Source organism: Toxorhynchites rutilus, chromosome 1 (assembly GCF_029784135.1).
Source record: "Toxorhynchites rutilus septentrionalis strain SRP chromosome 1, ASM2978413v1, whole genome shotgun sequence".
NCBI lineage: Eukaryota > Metazoa > Arthropoda > Insecta > Diptera > Culicidae > Toxorhynchites > Toxorhynchites rutilus.
The window spans coordinates 15,097,431-15,115,772 of NC_073744.1; the positions used below are offsets into that span (position 1 = coordinate 15,097,431).

Consider the following 18,342-nt stretch of genomic DNA (forward strand, 5'->3'; position numbering starts at 1 on the left):
AAGGAATAATCAGAATGGGGAAAAAATAATACTCACAGGAACGGTACCGGCCCAGCTCGGAGTTGGAGTTTTTGTTCAGCAGCACACCTTGCGGCACGCCATCCTTCATTCGGGAGTTTATTAACTGTAGACAGCAGAAGCAGATTATTTCCTGGAAGTACACACGAAATCTGCAACGACAGACACCAGTCAGGCGCACAAACACATGAAAACGGATCGCACAAAAGGACCTCAAGCGAAGACTCTGCTCGTTCACACGCGACAGTATCTCATCCCGCGGTTTTTTCATATATTTACACCCACCACACATGGGGTGGCTTAAGTGGCCACAACAAAAAAGTGATTCGCCACAAATGCCACCCATGCGTTGCGAGGGTTGAGAGGAATTAAAATCTGTGAATTATCGACCGCTCGGGGTTTCATGGAAAATTGAAGATGCCTTCCTTACCTGCTGTTCATCCAGTAGTAGATAATTGGATTGACCATCGCGTTGGACATGGCCAGCCAGTAGAAGCCCAGATACAGCTGCTGCACATAGCTCGAGGATGTCATCTGGTTGTTGTGGTAGGCGTACACAAAAAAGAGGTGATATGGCAGCCAGCAGATGGCAAAAATCGTAACCACGATTATGAACATACGTACGACCTGTGGGGGAGCGGAAACAAACCAGTTACTCAAACGGAAAACTTTGATGAGATGACATATAGATCCAATAATGTAGTCTACATTTGATTGCATTCGTTAGTGCTCGTCAGAAAACAGCAAAAAGAACTCCAACATCAACAACCCCCCTGAAACGTAACTTGCTTATTAACAAACTTTATCCACTGACGTAGATCGAACAGTTCCTATGTATTGTGAATAAGTAAACGCATCCACCCAACGGCGACAGAATTCCGGTACGTGATCGAGGCACTCAGAGACCATCGCACTTGAAGAAGTTTAAAACTTTACCCCAACTTGGAGAAACGTAGAGTACACGGAATGGCGAAGAAAGTCATACGTCCGCAGGACGAACCTCGTGTAAACATACCAAACCCCACTGCGGAAGAAAGACAGAACTTTACGATGGGATAGATTATATCAGGACGCGAGATGGTAGTAAATAGTACTGCAGAAACAGTTATCCCCCATCGACGAGTGACTTTTCTTGATAGTTTCCGGTGGTCTCCAAGCACGTTTCGCTATCTGTAATGAAATCACTCTTCCTAACTCCACTCATTCGAGCCGCAAACTACACAAATGGGAGCAATGTTTCACATTGGGTCGCGCGTTGGATTGGGATTAATTGCTCCCATTGCGGATGAAACGGCACTTGGCATATCGGATGTAAAAGATGTAATATAAAATAAACATAGCCATAAAATTATTCAAACATTCGACTGGGCGCCGACGGAAGTGAGAAAACCCACATTTTATGACAGCTCGCGGCATGTTTGCAGTACTTTTTGTCACCACTCGCTCTTTGCTGACGTTTCCGGTTTTGCAAAGTCACAAAATCATTGTGGTGTATATCTACAAGAATGAAATAACGAGCTCATCGATGGGATGAACATTAAATTATTTTTTTTTATGAATGGAATAAGTAGCGCACCAGCTTGGATTCATGCGTTTTTAATGAACCTTCTATACTTCATTCACGTTCCGATAGTTTTGCACTATTTTGAAGAATACAGGAGAATTGTGAAACTGCAACCTAAAAAGCCACTGATTTCTGCGTGAAATAAGCTCAAGTCATCTTTCAATACGTTCATCAATCAATCTAAATTTATAAGATGTGCATGAAGCTTCAAACAGTAAGAAAATCTGAACAATGTTGTGCAAGATAATGTGTTTGAGCGTACAAGTCATCCAGACAAGTTTTGGCTTGCTCTATATTTGACACTTAAAGCCTGTATACGTTAAATTTCGGACACTTTTCTTTCATTGTAGTTTATAAAATATTTCACTAATCCATGAAATATTTCACTTACATGACAGCTGAAACCCTCCTCTTTATTTCGATGTCCAACATGTTTACATTCTTCTTCAGTTTGGTAAAATGGCGCCGAATCAAGCGGAAGTACGTAAACGCATTTTGCGCGAACGGCAGCAAAATCCAACACTGTCGGTACGCGATCTCGTCAATAAGCTAAAACTGCCGAAGAGTACCGTGTTTAGTGTGTGCAAATCGTTTGACCAGCGCCTAACTGTGGATCGGAAGGTTAGAAGCGGAACAAATCGGAAAGTACGCTCCCGACAGATGGACCGAAAGGTGGTTGCCATTATTGATTCCCAACCTTTCAGTTAGAAATGTGGCTCGAAAGGTTGGAAAATCAAAATCATATGAACAAAAAGTGAAGCAGAGGCATGGACTGAGGGCATACAAAGTGAAAAAGGTGCCCAATCGCGATGGTAAGCAAAATTTCACTGCAAAAAGCCTAAAGTGCTAAGGTGCTCTACACCCAGTTTTTGCAAAAATGTTCATGCACAATAATGGACGATGAATATTATATTCTCGAAGACTTCAAACAGCTTCCGGGTCTCGCTTTTTATACTGTAATGCGAAGGAATGCCGTAGCCGAGTGTTTCCGGACCAAGAAGCAGTCTAAATTCCTCAAAAAAGTACTTGGTTTGGCAGGCCATAGGCAGTTGTGGCCGAAAACCCAATTCCTTCGTCTCTACCGGCACTATCAACAAAAATGTCTACGAGAAGGAATGTCTCCAGTAGCGGTTGCTACCATTCATAAGAAACCACGACTCTCCAGCGTTGTTTTGGCCAGATTTGGCCAAACTGATTTTTTTCGCATGCTGCAATCGTGATATCTGTTTCTCCTCCTCCTCGGCTACTGATCAGTGACACAATACAAACTTATTTGTTGAAAAGTCAGATCAATAAGCTCATAAAATCTGTTTACACTGGAGTCACTTTTAACGCGGTTGATACGTGCCGCGTAAATTCCAAAATCCGCGTAAAGAAAACCGCCTGAATTCGGAAATACGCGTAAAAACCGCATAAATTCGTAATACCGCGTAAAATGCGTCTTAGGCTGATGTCACATTAGGCGGATTCGCCGCCGCAGATATCGCGACAGTTTTTTTCTCGGTATAAATTCGCTTTCAAAACCGCCCCGCTCTGTGTGACATGGCTCATTCACAATACACTGTGGATCCTCCGTTGCGGTTTTACTCGCGGAATCCGCGGCGGCGAATCCGCCTACTGTGACATCAGCCTTAAGTGCATAAGAAATGAAACCGCAAAAAATTATAATCTGCTTTGATATCGAATAACCGCGAACAAATGAGTTCGCTGTCTTTATTTTTCCGAGCATAATGTGAAATATTTGACGTATGATAACGTCTTTCGTTAACCCCTTCCCGTATTATTTAATACGTCACACATCAAGTGATTTCACTAGCCTGCTGAGCGTTCTAGCGCCCTATGTTATTCAAGTTTTTTTTTTCTTAAACCTTGAATGTGATTTTAGTTGAAGAAACAATCGAAAATTTTAGCCCAACAAAGAGGAGAGGCTGCAAACGTGTTTACATAGAAGAAGATATGTAGTAGGGATGAGATTTTGGAAGAAGAATGTTCGCAAAACGAAATGGCGGGAAAACTGCGCAGAAAAAAATGTTATAAATTGTTTTGTTACTTTTTTTGATAAACTTTGTGAATTGACCTCGTACAAAAAAACATCTCACGGGCTAAATTTTCAACTTATGGACCTCGGATGGGTCTCAATCGATTCTTAAGGGTTTTTTGGAATCGCAAAATTTACCTAAGCCCCCTTTTTACCCGGACGATCACATATAAATTAATTTTCAGACACAATTTTCACTCAAGAATCTAGATTCACTTGCAAATAACATGTTTTTCGCATACTTGGAATACATGTTTGGTACAAAAAAGTAAATTTTCATTACTAATTGCCCCTCGTAGTATTGTGTTTGAAATGACAAACAGAGTAAATAATGCTGATAGGACAGAAACAAATACACAAGGGACAGACAGAGAGTAAACGACAGCGCACGTTTGTGAAAAAAAATTGGAAAATAAAACTGGTGATTATAAAAGTAAACTACTCCCCTTTATTCCGCGCGGCGAATGACATGAAATGAGATAGAGATCCACTCCAGAGATAGAACAAGCTGAAGAGGTCAGTGAACCTGAAGACGTGGAGTACAACTTGAAGAGGAACAGAAAAGAACCAACAAAATTTCGGAATTACGTACCGTATTGATTTTGACGTAGAACTACGTCTTTCATTAAGGGTGCCAAATCAGAAAACAGGTCACGTTTTTATGAAATAAAGTTAACGTTAATAACTATTTTTGCCGCGAACGGATTTTAGCGATTTACATACTAAAAGAATCGGAAATTCCCTAAAATTTGTTTAATATGCTATACATTAGAATCCCCTGGTTTGTAAATGGTTAAAATTCATGAAAACTTTAGGCGTTTTCATTTTTCCATACATTTGTTCTGTCCATTTGTGTGCTTTCCCGAACAGAGCTGTCAATAACGAGCAACTTATCGACGACCAATGATGGGGAAATCGTAGGATTTGAAGTCGCCGTGAACAAAGGAAAAGTAGAAGAATGAAGGGGAATATTTGCCTTGAGTATAAACAGTGGATCTCGCTGAGGCAAACTTTCATTCGGCATCGGACTGTTGAGCAATCCAGTTCACTTTGCTTTCGCTGCGCTTCGATCTAAGATTGGACCCCACCAGTGGTAATCCAACTTGGATATCGTCGTTTGCTTTTTCTGTTCGTTATTCGTTATTCGTATCGTGTGTTTTTCTTCCCGCGTCGTACATTGAACGCTTTGCGTAGTGTGTGATGGGCAAGAAGAAGAGGAAGGCAGGCTCGAGGCCTGCAAAAAACAAACGCATTGCCAGGGGCAATGAAAATTCGAGGCAAGCGTCATCTAATGATGCACGCGATGTTGGTGCAGTGAAAAGCGCTCGCACTGAACCGAGCCTTCGCGAGTGTGACACCGCATCGAACAACAGCGAAGTAGGCGATTTCGGCGCGTCGGTCGAAAATGTAAACGGCTTCTTTGGTGCCTTTGAGAATGCATCAATGCATTAAACTGACGTTATGGCGAAGCAGGCGTTAAGGTTATGCTCCAAAAAATATTTGGGGATTACCAAGCATCTTGAATGTCTTACTGTTTTTTAAATATTAAATAAAGGGCGGATTGTAGTATCATGCCTCTCGTAGTACACTGAAGTCGCTTTTTACGCGGATCTCGGAATTTACGCGGTTTTTTTTTACGCAGCACGTATCAATCGCGTACAAATTCAATGTGCTAATTAGTGTGACTTTTCATGAAATAACTTTGTATTGTGTCAGTAGCTGAGAAATAAAAGGAGATACAAATATCATAAAAAAAATGCAAACAAAAAAAATTAAGGGTTATGATGCAGAAAACAGATCTAAACTTTATGCACAGGTATTATTTGGTAGACATTTTAAATAAATTAGTTCAATATGCTTTTTAGAAAGGTTAAAAGCATATTGAACTAATTCCTTTTGGTACATATTTGATTGAAAACATAAAAAAATCATCGAATAAAATGCTTTTCAAATGAAGCGAATAAGAATCAAACTTCGGACACTAAATCAAATTTCGGACAGATTGAATTCATATTTCGGACACTTTATTTTGTAATTTTTTGGATGAAAATTACATTACACTTGATTATATTTTATAGTTAACTGCGGAACACTTAGCAAGCAATCACAATAAACTGTTAACGATGGTGAGAACTAATGAAACACGGGAGAAATTTGAATATTTACGAACGGGTAAATTCTACGTGCACACGCTAAACAAACGTCAAACACAAACGATAATGAGTAGTGCTGTTGGATTTTTTCCTACTATGTAATAATTCAAATTTAATTCTCAAATGAAGTGATAGAGAAACCAAGGAATTACTCTAAAGAAGAAATTGTGATATTAATTTTATAGTTGTATCATCACTGTATGAAGCATTTCAAGATATTAGAACAAAGTGTCCAAAATATAATTCAGAACGGTATCCCTAGCTTTGTCATTCATTGACATTAATATAACAGTTCATTCACAACATCGTTCTCGGACAAACGGTAAAATTCTTAAGATAAGGAAGTACCGAAAGTTCATAATAATGACAGTAAATTAAGATAGCGTTGCGAAGTGTGAAAGAATCGACAGTGTAAACCGAATTCAACTTATCAGAAATGCTCCAAAAACACTCCAATTCCGATGTGAAAAAGTATAGGTTTATTCAGTTCTATGGTGAAAATTAAACAGCAAATATGATTAGAAAGACCAGAGGTGCAAAAATATCGATACAATGGAGCAAGAAATGGCTCATTGGCCACCGAGGTTGTGACTTCCTTCCATAAATGTTGTGTTGCCACCTTCAATCAAAGTCTGAACGTCTCGCACAGTATGGTCGTAAGTGTATCGTTTGTTTCGAAATTCGGACCAAACTCCTCCAGCAGATCGTATTCGCTAGATAATTCCGAGTGTTGCAATCGGAAATGATGGATGAAATTGTCAACGTCCAGCTTTGGATGGCGAAGTTTGCATTCGCTAATCAGATCGATTTTGCAGAATGCTTCCTCGCTCTTCAAGCCTATGTAATTTTTAGCGATTTCTGTGAATGCGAGCTGATCTTGCTTATTTGTTGGCATTTCACACTCTTTTGCGTTGCCATTTCGGAGTACAGGCAAACCTGTTTTTGTGCGGTCCCTTTTCACGTGATTCCTCGTTTGTGCGACTTTTTTTGTGCGATTTTATTATGACATCGGGTTTTGAATCACACAAATGATAATATCGCACCTAAACAGTCACACAAATGGGAAATCGCACAAAAAGCAACCGCACAAAAACAGGTTTTCCTGTAACTTCAGAAACAACTGACTTTAGAATAAGCGAAACACACTCTCAATGAGAAAATCACACACTTCTCAAGATATCGAAAATGAACAGTCACAAAATTCCTGATAATTCAATGGCAATGAATAAATATGAATGAATTCTCACGATTCGAACTTTGAAGAAAGCTCAGATAGAACAGACTGAATATGAATGAACACAGAAGTAAATTTTGTTGACGTTGAATGAATGATAGCAATATCACCAAGCAAAATAAACGCGTCACACTGATAAAAATATATTCTCAATATTACTTAATTAGCTCGATATTTCCAAGCCCTGATCTTCACTATACAGTCCTGATTTGACATCCAATGACCTCTTTTTGTTTCCAAATATCTATATATATAAAAATGGATTTCTGTCTGTCTGTCTGATTCTTATGGACTCGGAAACTACTGAACCGATCAACGTGAAAATTGGTATGTAGGGGTTTTTGTGGCCGGGGAAGGTTTTCGTGATAGTTTGAGACCCCTCCCCCCTCTCTAAGGGGTTGTTGGCATACAAATTAAACACAAATTTCTACATTACTCGGGAAATAATCAAGCAAATAAAATGAAATTTGGCATGTGGAAGTTTTAGGGCGCAATAAATGATTCTATGGTGGGTAGATACTCCACCCCGTCTCTTAGGTGAGGCTGCCATACAAATGAAACACAAATTTCTGCATAACTGTTTTAGGGTGCAATAAATGATTCTATGGTGGTTAGATACTCCTCCCCCCTTTCTTAGGTGGGATTGCCAAACAAATGAAACACAAATTCCTGCATAACTCGAGAATTAATCAAGCAAATGAAACCAAATTTGGCATGTGGAAGTTTTAGGGCGCAATAAATGATTCTATGGTGGTTAGACACTCCACCCCCCTCTCTAAAGGGGAGCTACAAAATTCAACGGGGTCGATTAGAAGATCAATCAATGAACAGTTCTGCGATTGGACCCATGAACTCGCTCATAGTAAGAAAACGTGATTGTTTGAAGGTATTGATAACAAAAAACAAATTTTGGGCGAGACGAAGCTTGCCGGGTCAGCTAGTAAAAAATAAACGGCGTGCTCGGCAATTTTCGATGTCAGAACAAGTTGCTGATGTGTTTAAACAATATGAAACACATTTCTGAGAGCCGATGGATCATACTCTCAATGCAATGTTCTTCAGTCTGATCTTCAAATTTAATTAATTCACTTCTCTTAATCTGAATTTCGACACGGTTTGAGTAACCCAATTTGGAAATCACCGTAATACTGTTAAAAGTATTTTTCCCACCCTAATAAGGCAAGAGAATAAGGAAACGTTTCCGGTTACGAAGTTTCACTCTCCCTTGCAACGCTGGGTGTTACGAAGGTTCAGCAAATCTAATTCAATACCAGCCCCCGAACACATTTCGATCTGCCCTAAGATCACCTATGTTTTTTTTTCTCCAAGTCAGATAATACTTTTTTATATCGATTCCTAATTGCCAACGATATTCTTTTTCCGGCCGCCCGTTTTTGGAAACCCAACTTTACTTTCATAGCATGTCGCTCTGAGGAAACGTTTCATGTCGATGTACGCAATAGGCTTCGCCAAACCGCAGGATTCTGTTATGTGGCAAATTCACTTTACTCGGGATTATTTTTCTGAGGCGGAAAAATCTAAATCGAGGGAACAGATTAAAAGCCTTCATGAAATATTATTTGCGGATGCGGTGCTCGAATCGGAAGCAGCGGACTGAGGCCCTGATATTGAATTAGGATGGGTGGCCGCTCGAAAAATTTTGGGGAAGTGGAGAGAAAAAGGGAAATATTTGTTCCGACGTTTGCGTGTGAATTATCCCTGCGGGTGGAAATGTAATCAAAGTACGATGGAACGAGTACGAGACAAACTTTTTTGTTCAGGATGAATTAATTCAGCAGTCGATCTTTTGCGGGTGAAATGGTAGCTGTTGAACGTGGAAAGGCAGGAAGCTCCACATTCAACGAGTTTGATGACGATTGTCCATCAAAATAACGTCGAAATCGGTATGAGAGCCGCTTTTTACGATTGATGATTTGCATTCGTTCGCTGATCACTTCCATATAATCAACGAGTGGAAACCGTATACTGAATTACAAATTGCATTTTTTAACATCGAATGGTCCATAATTTACAATTACACCCCTCAGTTAATTTGAATAGTGAGCTTTCGTAGTGCAATCAACAGAGAGAGGATTTAAAAGTGGCGTTTGATCTTTTTATGAATACGAATCAGTCAAAATTTTCACGATACAAATATTTAGCAATTACAGACTGATAGAAATAATTATGTTATTGTTGGACAAAATATAATATACTTCACAGACCATCATGATTTGGGTTTACTTTTGAACGAAAGGGGAAAGTCTTCAAGCGTAGTAACTAGTAACAAAGGTTGTAGTCCTTCGTTCAAGGGTTCGGTTTACAAATTACATGAAATTTATTCTCGTCGTGGTATGCGTACATCGCCCTATCATACAAGTAAAGAATAGGACACTCCTACCTTAAATTCTTCACACCCTCACATATTATCATGCTTTTGTGATACAACCTTCTCTTCCCCCTTGAATCGGTCCTAGCGGTAGGAACCACAATCAAGCCATTATCGTCAACGCAGCAAAAAAAAGGCAACGTACAATGTTCGAAATTCTTGTTACAAATTTTCGGTCCAATCCCCCATACGTCGTTCGTTTACCGTTTCCCAGAAGTGTACAGTTTAACGAATGATGCGAATCGGTTTTGGGGCGTTCCATTCGATTATCAGTGGGTTTAAGATAAATTCACGAATATCCGTACGAGAAAAGCCGGAATCACAGGGAAATCCGCAACAAGGAAGTTATTTCTTCCCCATTTCCATGCTTCGCTTCAAGGATCCAGGGCAAGTTGGGATCCTTGTGTTGGGAACGCGTGTCGAACAAAATCGTTCAATTTCGTTCAATGGGTCCATCGAATCAAAACACGGAACGAATTCTTATTCTGGCGACTTTGTGGTTGTTTATGTTGATCTTCTTGCTACGTTTCCATCTTTCGTGCAGTTCCCTTAAATCCATTTAAAGTTACACAGAACCAAACTAGTGAGACGTGTGCTCTACTAACAACGCCCCGCAAGAGGCGTCGCAATCAAGCAGCGTTTCGGATAACTTTCGTTTCCTTTCCTCACAATACTTGCGGGAAAATTTCCACTTCAGTCGCTCGCTCTTTTCTTTTTGTTTTTCCATGGGGGCAAGAGTGAAAATTTTGTCATCAGAAAGTGTGACGAAGGCAGGGTAGCTTATTTTCAATAGCATCCTGCTGGCCTGGGTGCTGTCGACAGGCTGCTGTTGACAGCTGGGAACTTGAACCTTGGTGTATTTCAATGTAGTGTTTCTGAGTGGAACGATTAATTAAAAGTTGCTATAATTCCAGAAAACCAATTACAATCACTTCTGCAGAATCAATAGTCACTTCGAACAAGAAATTTCCTTTCCCCCTTCCATGGTGAGAGTTGTGTGTCTGTAAATTAGCCCGAACTGACAGGTGTTATCAACTATCCCGCAGAGAGAAGGTTCAAAACTTTAGTGTATTGGCTTGTCCGCGCTATCTCATAAATCATGCCGCCCTAAAGCTTTTTTTAACCCTTCCCGTAACGATTGTTAGGAAGAAAAAAATTTCTAACATATCTATTCTCGGAGCTCAGATGGACGGCATTATCAGAACTGCGATGTATAATCAAATAAGTTGGGGTGGAACACAATTTAGAAGATTTATAGTGATCTTTAAAACGTTCTGTAAAAACTAGAAGTGGGTTATATCTTTGATAGAACCGCAAGGTGGACGTAGAACTAACGCCGACTTAGCAATCAATAAGTAACAAGCATATGAATCTTAGACGTTTCATCTTTCGAATAAAGTGATTCTCACATCTCGTTTAGCCGGAAAAGAATTATTAACGTTCAAAGAGGGAATCGAATCCTCCTCGGAAATACCCACTCCCCAAACCCCGACAATTGGAATCATCGTTGATCCGGATCAGGATTATTAACGCTTGAGAAGGAATGGATTCCTCCTCGGAATTACACAGCGAAAATAAGACCCCCTTCCCAACAATTCCAACTTCCCAATAACGACGATCGATTGCAGCATTCGTAAGCAAATAATTTTATAACGCTACTTTTATAAATGTGATTTCTTCGATATGCAATATAATATCCACTTCGATCATATCCACTACACCGTATCATACTATATCAAATCCATAATCAGTCCGAGTGCAATAGTACCCGCTGCTTGCATCTGATTTGCTATGCCGATTTCCATAGGCTCTATGGTTTTGAAGTCTGTGTTAGGGAAGCAGTCCGATTTCCAGAAACGCAAGCAAGTACAAAAGTACCCGCAGCTCGCATCTATTTTGCAATGCCGATTTCCCCAAGCTTCATGATTTTGAAGTCTGTGTTAGGGAAAAATACCAATTCGCAGAAACTCAAACGAATACAAAAGTACCCGCTGGTTGCATCTAATTTGCTCTGCCAATTTCCCCAGGCTCCATGGTTTTGAAGTCTATGTTAGGGAAACATCCATCCATTCCAGCGATCGTACCTCAATCATTGCGCAATTATAACTGAGTTGATTTCCAAGCGGCATTCGCTTATATACCGATTGGTGTGATTACAATAGCCTGTTTTGAAAGCAATTTTAGGGCTATTGAAACAAATTTTTGGATCAAAAAGTAACAATCATATAACGCGTAGACATTTTATCTTTCGAATGAAGTGTTTATCATACTATTTCATTCAGTTGTTCAGGAGCTATTAACGCTCAAAATCTCGTTCTCCGGCGTAACGCTTTCGTTTTACAAAGTTTGAACTTACACCCCAGTATAGAAATGAAAGACGTAGTTCTACGTCAAAAATGTGAAGACGACATACGCAACGTGTTGATAAATCAACATTCTTTCTTTGAAATTTGCTCCATAGTGAGATTCCCCATAGAGTGATAAACAGAAATATGGCGAAATTTTGTTTTTGTTTTACATACCCTTTATCAGTTCCGAAGGAGAAATAAGCTCTATCCAATAGTTGATTTCGCCGTACTTTGATATTTCTAAGTACATCTATTTTCATGGACAAAAGGTACAGAAAAGAAACTGCTTCGGATTCGCTCAAATCTTATATGTATAGGAGAATCGAGAAATCGAGAATTTATCGAGAAATATCGGATCCTTTTTTTTTTATTTCGACCTCAAAGTGCAACATCATGAATTAAAGGGGTATTCTATTGTAAATGCACGAATTTTTGACGTTTTTTTGAGGTCTGAACAAATAAAACAAAGAAAAAAATATAAATGCTGATAAAACACAAGCAATTCATATCAATCGTAATGGCAGAAGGTTTTCTTCTCTTCTTTTCATTAAAGATAGACGCATCGAATTTTTCACCAATGTAGCTAGTCTTGGAGTAAACATTCAAAATAACCTGGCATCCCATTTGTTTTGAAACAGTGCGAACAAATTTATAGATGCCTAAGATCCTAAGGTTTGAAAGCCAAGTTTTCAAATTTGTCAACAAAGCTTATATTATTTAAAAGTTTGATTTATCCTCATTTTCTATCCTGCGAATTCATACTCTGCCAAGCTTCTGCATATGCCCGTGATCGTTTGAAAGTAGCATTGAGCCGATATTCAAACGTGACTCATTTACAACACACTTTGCTCGGCTGCTCGTTTGAAAATTTACCAAACTGTGAACTATTCATTTAGTATATCAACTAATGAAAACACAACAACCAATTTACCTATACAACAAACTTGTTCTTCTAAGATCGCGATGAGGGGGAAAATATGCTATTCAGTTTTAAAATAGGTCGTTTACATCATGTTTGTCAATAAGTAAGAAATGGTTTTTATGTCTGTCAATTAGGTATGTGTTTGAGTATGAGGCATTTCATTAATTTACTACCAAATTGTAGAAGAATAAGAATAAGAATAAGAATAAGAATAAGAATAAGAATAAGAATAAGAATAAGAATAAGAATAAGAATAAGAATAAGAATAAGAATAAGAATAAGAATAAGAATAAGAATAAGAATAAGAATAAGAATAAGAATAAGAATAAGAATAAGAATAAGAATAAGAATAAGAATAAGAATAAGAATAAGAATAAGAATAAGAATAAGAATAAGAATAAGAATAAGAATAAGAATAAGAATAAGAATAAGAATAAGAATAAGAATAAGAATAAGAATAAGAATAAGAATAAGAATAAGAATAAGAATAAGAATAAGAATAAGAATAAGAATAAGAATAAGAATAAGAATAAGAATAAGAATAAGAATAAGAATAAGAATAAGAATAAGAATAAGAATAAGAATAAGAATAAGAATAAGAATAAGAATAAGAATAAGAATAAGAATAAGAATAAGAATAAGAATAAGAATAAGAATAAGAATAAGAATAAGAATAAGAATAAGAATAAGAATAAGAATAAGAATAAGAATAAGAATAAGAATAAGAATAAGAATAAGAATAAGAATAAGAATAAGAATAAGAATAAGAATAAGAATAAGAATAAGAATAAGAATAAGAATAAGAATAAGAATAAGAATAAGAATAAGAATAAGAATAAGAATAAGAATAAGAATAAGAATAAGAATAAGAATAAGAATAAGAATAAGAATAAGAATAAGAATAAGAATAAGAATAAGAATAAGAATAAGAATAAGAATAAGAATAAGAATAAGAATAAGAATAAGAATAAGAATAAGAATAAGAATAAGAATAAGAATAAGAATAAGAATAAGAATAAGAATAAGAATAAGAATAAGAATAAGAATAAGAATAAGAATAAGAATAAGAATAAGAATAAGAATAAGAATAAGAATAAGAATAAGAATAAGAATAAGAATAAGAATAAGAATAAGAATAAGAATAAGAATAAGAATAAGAATAAGAATAAGAATAAGAATAAGAATAAGAATAAGAATAAGAATAAGAATAAGAATAAGAATAAGAATAAGAATAAGAATAAGAATAAGAATAAGAATAAGAATAAGAATAAGAATAAGAATAAGAATAAGAATAAGAATAAGAATAAGAATAAGAATAAGAATAAGAATAAGAATAAGAATAAGAATAAGAATAAGAATAAGAATAAGAATAAGAATAAGAATAAGAATAAGAATAAGAATAAGAATAAGAATAAGAATAAGAATAAGAATAAGAATAAGAATAAGAATAAGAATAAGAATAAGAATAAGAATAAGAATAAGAATAAGAATAAGAATAAGAATAAGAATAAGAATAAGAATAAGAATAAGAATAAGAATAAGAATAAGAATAAGAATAAGAATAAGAATAAGAATAAGAATAAGAATAAGAATAAGAATAAGAATAAGAATAAGAATAAGAATAAGAATAAGAATAAGAATAAGAATAAGAATAAGAATAAGAATAAGAATAAGAATAAGAATAAGAATAAGAATAAGAATAAGAATAAGAATAAGAATAAGAATAAGAATAAGAATAAGAATAAGAATAAGAATAAGAATAAGAATAAGAATAAGAATAAGAATAAGAATAAGAATAAGAATAAGAATAAGAATAAGAATAAGAATAAGAATAAGAATAAGAATAAGAATAAGAATAAGAATAAGAATAAGAATAAGAATAAGAATAAGAATAAGAATAAGAATAAGAATAAGAATAAGAATAAGAATAAGAATAAGAATAAGAATAAGAATAAGAATAAGAATAAGAATAAGAATAAGAATAAGAATAAGAATAAGAATAAGAATAAGAATAAGAATAAGAATAAGAATAAGAATAAGAATAAGAATAAGAATAAGAATAGGAATAGGAATAGGAATAGGAATAGGAATAGGAATAGGAATAGGAATAGGAATAGGAATAGGAATAGGAATAGGAATAGGAATAGGAATAGGAATAGGAATAGGAATAGGAATAGGAATAGGAATAGGAATAGGAATAGGAATAGGAATAGGAATAGGAATAGGAATAGGAATAGGAATAGGAATAGGAATAGGAATAGGAATAGGAATAGGAATAGGAATAGGAATAGGAATAGGAATAGGAATAGGAATAGGAATAGGAATAGGAATAGGAATAGGAATAGGAATAGGAATAGGAATAGGAATAGGAATAGGAATAGGAATAGGAATAGGAATAGGAATAGGAATAGGAATAGGAATAGGAATAGGAATAGGAATAGGAATAGGAATAGGAATAGGAATAGGAATAGGAATAGGAATAAGAATAAGAATAAGAATAAGAATAAGAATAAGAATAAGAATAAGAATAAGAATAAGAATAAGAATAATCTTTCGCAAAAGGGTGATTCGCTGGACGGAACAATCGACGGACAATCATTTTCGGGTTGTTTTTTTCGTTTTTCCGTTTTTACGTTATACTTTTTTTTTGTTATCCGTTTTTAGTTTCCATTTTCAATTTTTTATTTTATTCTGTTTATGTTTTCATTGGTTCCGTATTTCCGTGTTTCCGTATTTCCGTATTTTCGTATTTCCGTATTTCCGTATTTTCGTATTTCCGTATTTCCACATTTCCGTATTTCCGTTTTTCCGTATTTGCGTATTTCCGTATTTCCGTAATTCCGTATTTCCGTTTTTCCGTTTTTCCGTTTTTCCGTATTCCCGTATTTCCGTATTTCCGTTTTTCCGTATTTCCATATTTCAGTTTTTCCGTATTGAGCAATTCCAAATGAAATCGACTAATGACAAAACATGAGTGTTTTTGATTAGAATGTAATTTTGTATGCCGTTTGGGTTGGAGGAAATATGAGTTTCCCACAGCATTTGGGATTTTTTTGACCCAAGTGTAACTTTTGAAAAGGGCGGTTCGATTTTAGTAAGAGAAATATTTGATAATTTATATCTTAAAAACTATGAGTCCTATCGAAATGGTGTCTTAGAAAGAGTTATAGAGTATTTAAAAACGTGAAAAGAATTTACACTGAGAAAAAAAAACTTTTTTATGATTTACAAAAAAACTTTACTTTGCAATATCTAAAATATGCATTTTTTTTATCTTTTCTGTAAAATAGAAGTCATGTAGAAAATTTAAAAATGGGTACTAGATGATAAAACTATAATATTTTTGACAACCTTGTGGAACAGCTAATTTTTGCGAATTTTTGAAACTAGCCATTTTTTTGTGTTAACAATCATTTTAGCCACAAATTATGAAACCTGATAAGAGCAATCTCCTTCTTAATGCTCTTAATTCGAGATACATGAAATAATATTTCTAATTAATTGTCTTTTTTATAGTAAATAGGCTCTTCTTATATGTTTGTCGTGTTATACCGTCATATTCATGAAAGTTTATGAATTTGCGTATAGTTTTCAACAACTTTTCCAAATACATCATTATGGTGAGCATATATGTTTAGGAGTTACGATAACGTTTTTCAACGTAACCCCTAAACTCCTGTGAGTATCTAATTGTTCTTAAAATGAAATTCAACTATTTCGAACTTGTTGGTGGTCCAGAAAAGAACCGTTGGGTTTGCGTGGTTTTGCAAAAGCAACTGTTGATGTTTGATACATAATTTTATTCTATTCTCGTGAGAATAATACACGAGAGTTTTCATGGCCACTCCACGCGGAAGCAGAGTAGAAACTGATGCTCTTGAATACTTGTATCACGGAAACATTTTTTTTTACCAATAAGTGACAATTGTATATCGTTTTGACATTTTATTTTTCGAATGAAATGATTGATATGCCACTCCATTCAGTCGGTAAAGAGGTATTAACGTTCAAAACCATGCGCTCCAGCGTCACTCTCTCGTTTCCGAAATTTTGAACTTACAACCCGGTACAGTAGAAACTCCGAATAGTAGCCCTGAAAAAGGCCGTTTGTTATATGTACTCAAATCCGTCAGACGGTTTGTAACGAATAAAAAAACAGAAAATAGGCTTCTGGCAGGAAGTTTAATTGCCTAACTGAAAATGATTAATGAATATCAGTGTGACACATAACAGGGTGGAATGGTAGATGAAGTATATGTGGATCGGTAAACAAAAAATTATAACGTCATTGATTACATTGAGGTAAAATACAAACGAAATCATGAAGTTGCTTTATTTTTAATGGATAGCTATGGTATTGTGATTTCTTTTCGTTGTCTTATTCTTATTATTAGTCTTATTCTAAGGCATCGAGAGCAGTAGCTTTTTCGGTGAAATAATGTTCGTTTGCAGACTACCACAATGAAGTCGTATCTATCATAGAAGGAATTGAGTCATTGAGAATAATGAATATGAGTCAAATGCTGTACAATTGCCCATGTTGCCGCAACCAGGAAGACACTCGCTTAAGATGTTCGTCGCCCCGTCATATACAGAAGTCATTCGCTAACTGGACTATCTTCAACTGGACTTATCTGTAACAGGGTGTACGTTAACCGGGCTGTAAAGCAGTTATGTATCAATAATAGATGTCTTCTTCAATTTGGAGTATAGTATTGTAATTGTATTGATTTTCCGGCCCAATTAACGAACGATCACTATATAGATGACACTTTCCTCGTTGCTTTGATGAAATCTTGCATTAAATTTGAGTGATGCATGAAATCTTGCATCTGATTACTGCAACATCTTGCTAATTTGTTTTATAGAACGAATTATTGAACACAATTTTGTGTTGCACACAACGTTCATGGGAACGAACTTGTTGCTCTTTTATTTGTTAAATTGTTCACTTGTTTCATCATTTCCACTGTTGACATCTCAGCCGAAAAAAATGTGGGATAAATTTTCCGTCTAATGGTATATTTTATAACATATATCATAAGAACAATTCGGCGTAATATGCATTTGAAAACTCTTAGAAAAACGTCACATTTTTCTTAGAGTGACACCCTTTTATAGAAGTCAAAGACGTAGTCCTACGTCAAAAACATAAAAATTGATTCCTTCACAAGCCTAACCTCCTGATTCTTAATTCCAAGCAGTTTTCGGTCAGTCCCATATTCCCCGAACACCTCCAACTCAATAAAAGTGTTTGAACCAAACAACTTTGCTCCGAAATTAGCGTCCCAAATGTCGATTATTAGATTTTAGTAGCACGAATCAAATTAAATTTAGGTTCAAAGCACAAAACAAAGAAAAAGTTATAGGCCAAATTTTCAGAAGCTAGCGAGTGACGAAATTCGACTCCGGCTACGCCACACAAAGAAAACAAAAATCAGCTCTTGCTTCTATTGAATTTCGGAACCCCCGCAGGAATCCAACTTTTTCCCGTGTTTCCCACGAACTTTGTCAGATGGAGCCTGAGATGTCCCCTCCCCCTATTGATGCAAAATTTAACGACAGACGCCGTTCTGCCTTTTTTCATTGACCTAATTCAGTGAACCGTGTGCCAGCTTCGGTGAAGGGCGTCCCATAATTGGTGATGGTGATGGTAAACAATCCTACGCTTCGACA

At 36.0% G+C, this 18,342-nt stretch overlaps 1 protein-coding gene across 4 annotated transcripts in view; it reads right to left on the minus strand.

Annotated features, from left to right (window-relative positions):
• The window catches only part of LOC129762769 (tachykinin-like peptides receptor 86C), a 181,347-nt gene that overhangs the window by 6,427 nt on the left and 156,578 nt on the right, over positions 1-18,342 (minus strand). For 2 of the 4 annotated variants that reach the window (XR_008740713.1, XM_055761319.1), the window contains exons 8-9: positions 449-645; positions 48-170 (exon numbers count right to left, since the gene is read on the minus strand). Coding sequence is in view for 3 of the 4 variants with exons in the window: in XM_055761319.1 (XP_055617294.1) it covers positions 48-170; positions 449-645 (320 nt within the window). In the remaining variant the exon portion in view is untranslated. Of the gene's footprint in view, positions 1-36; positions 171-448; positions 646-18,342 lie in introns of all 4 variants that reach the window. The other 2 variants (XM_055761297.1, XM_055761306.1) reach the window with 2 other exon arrangements.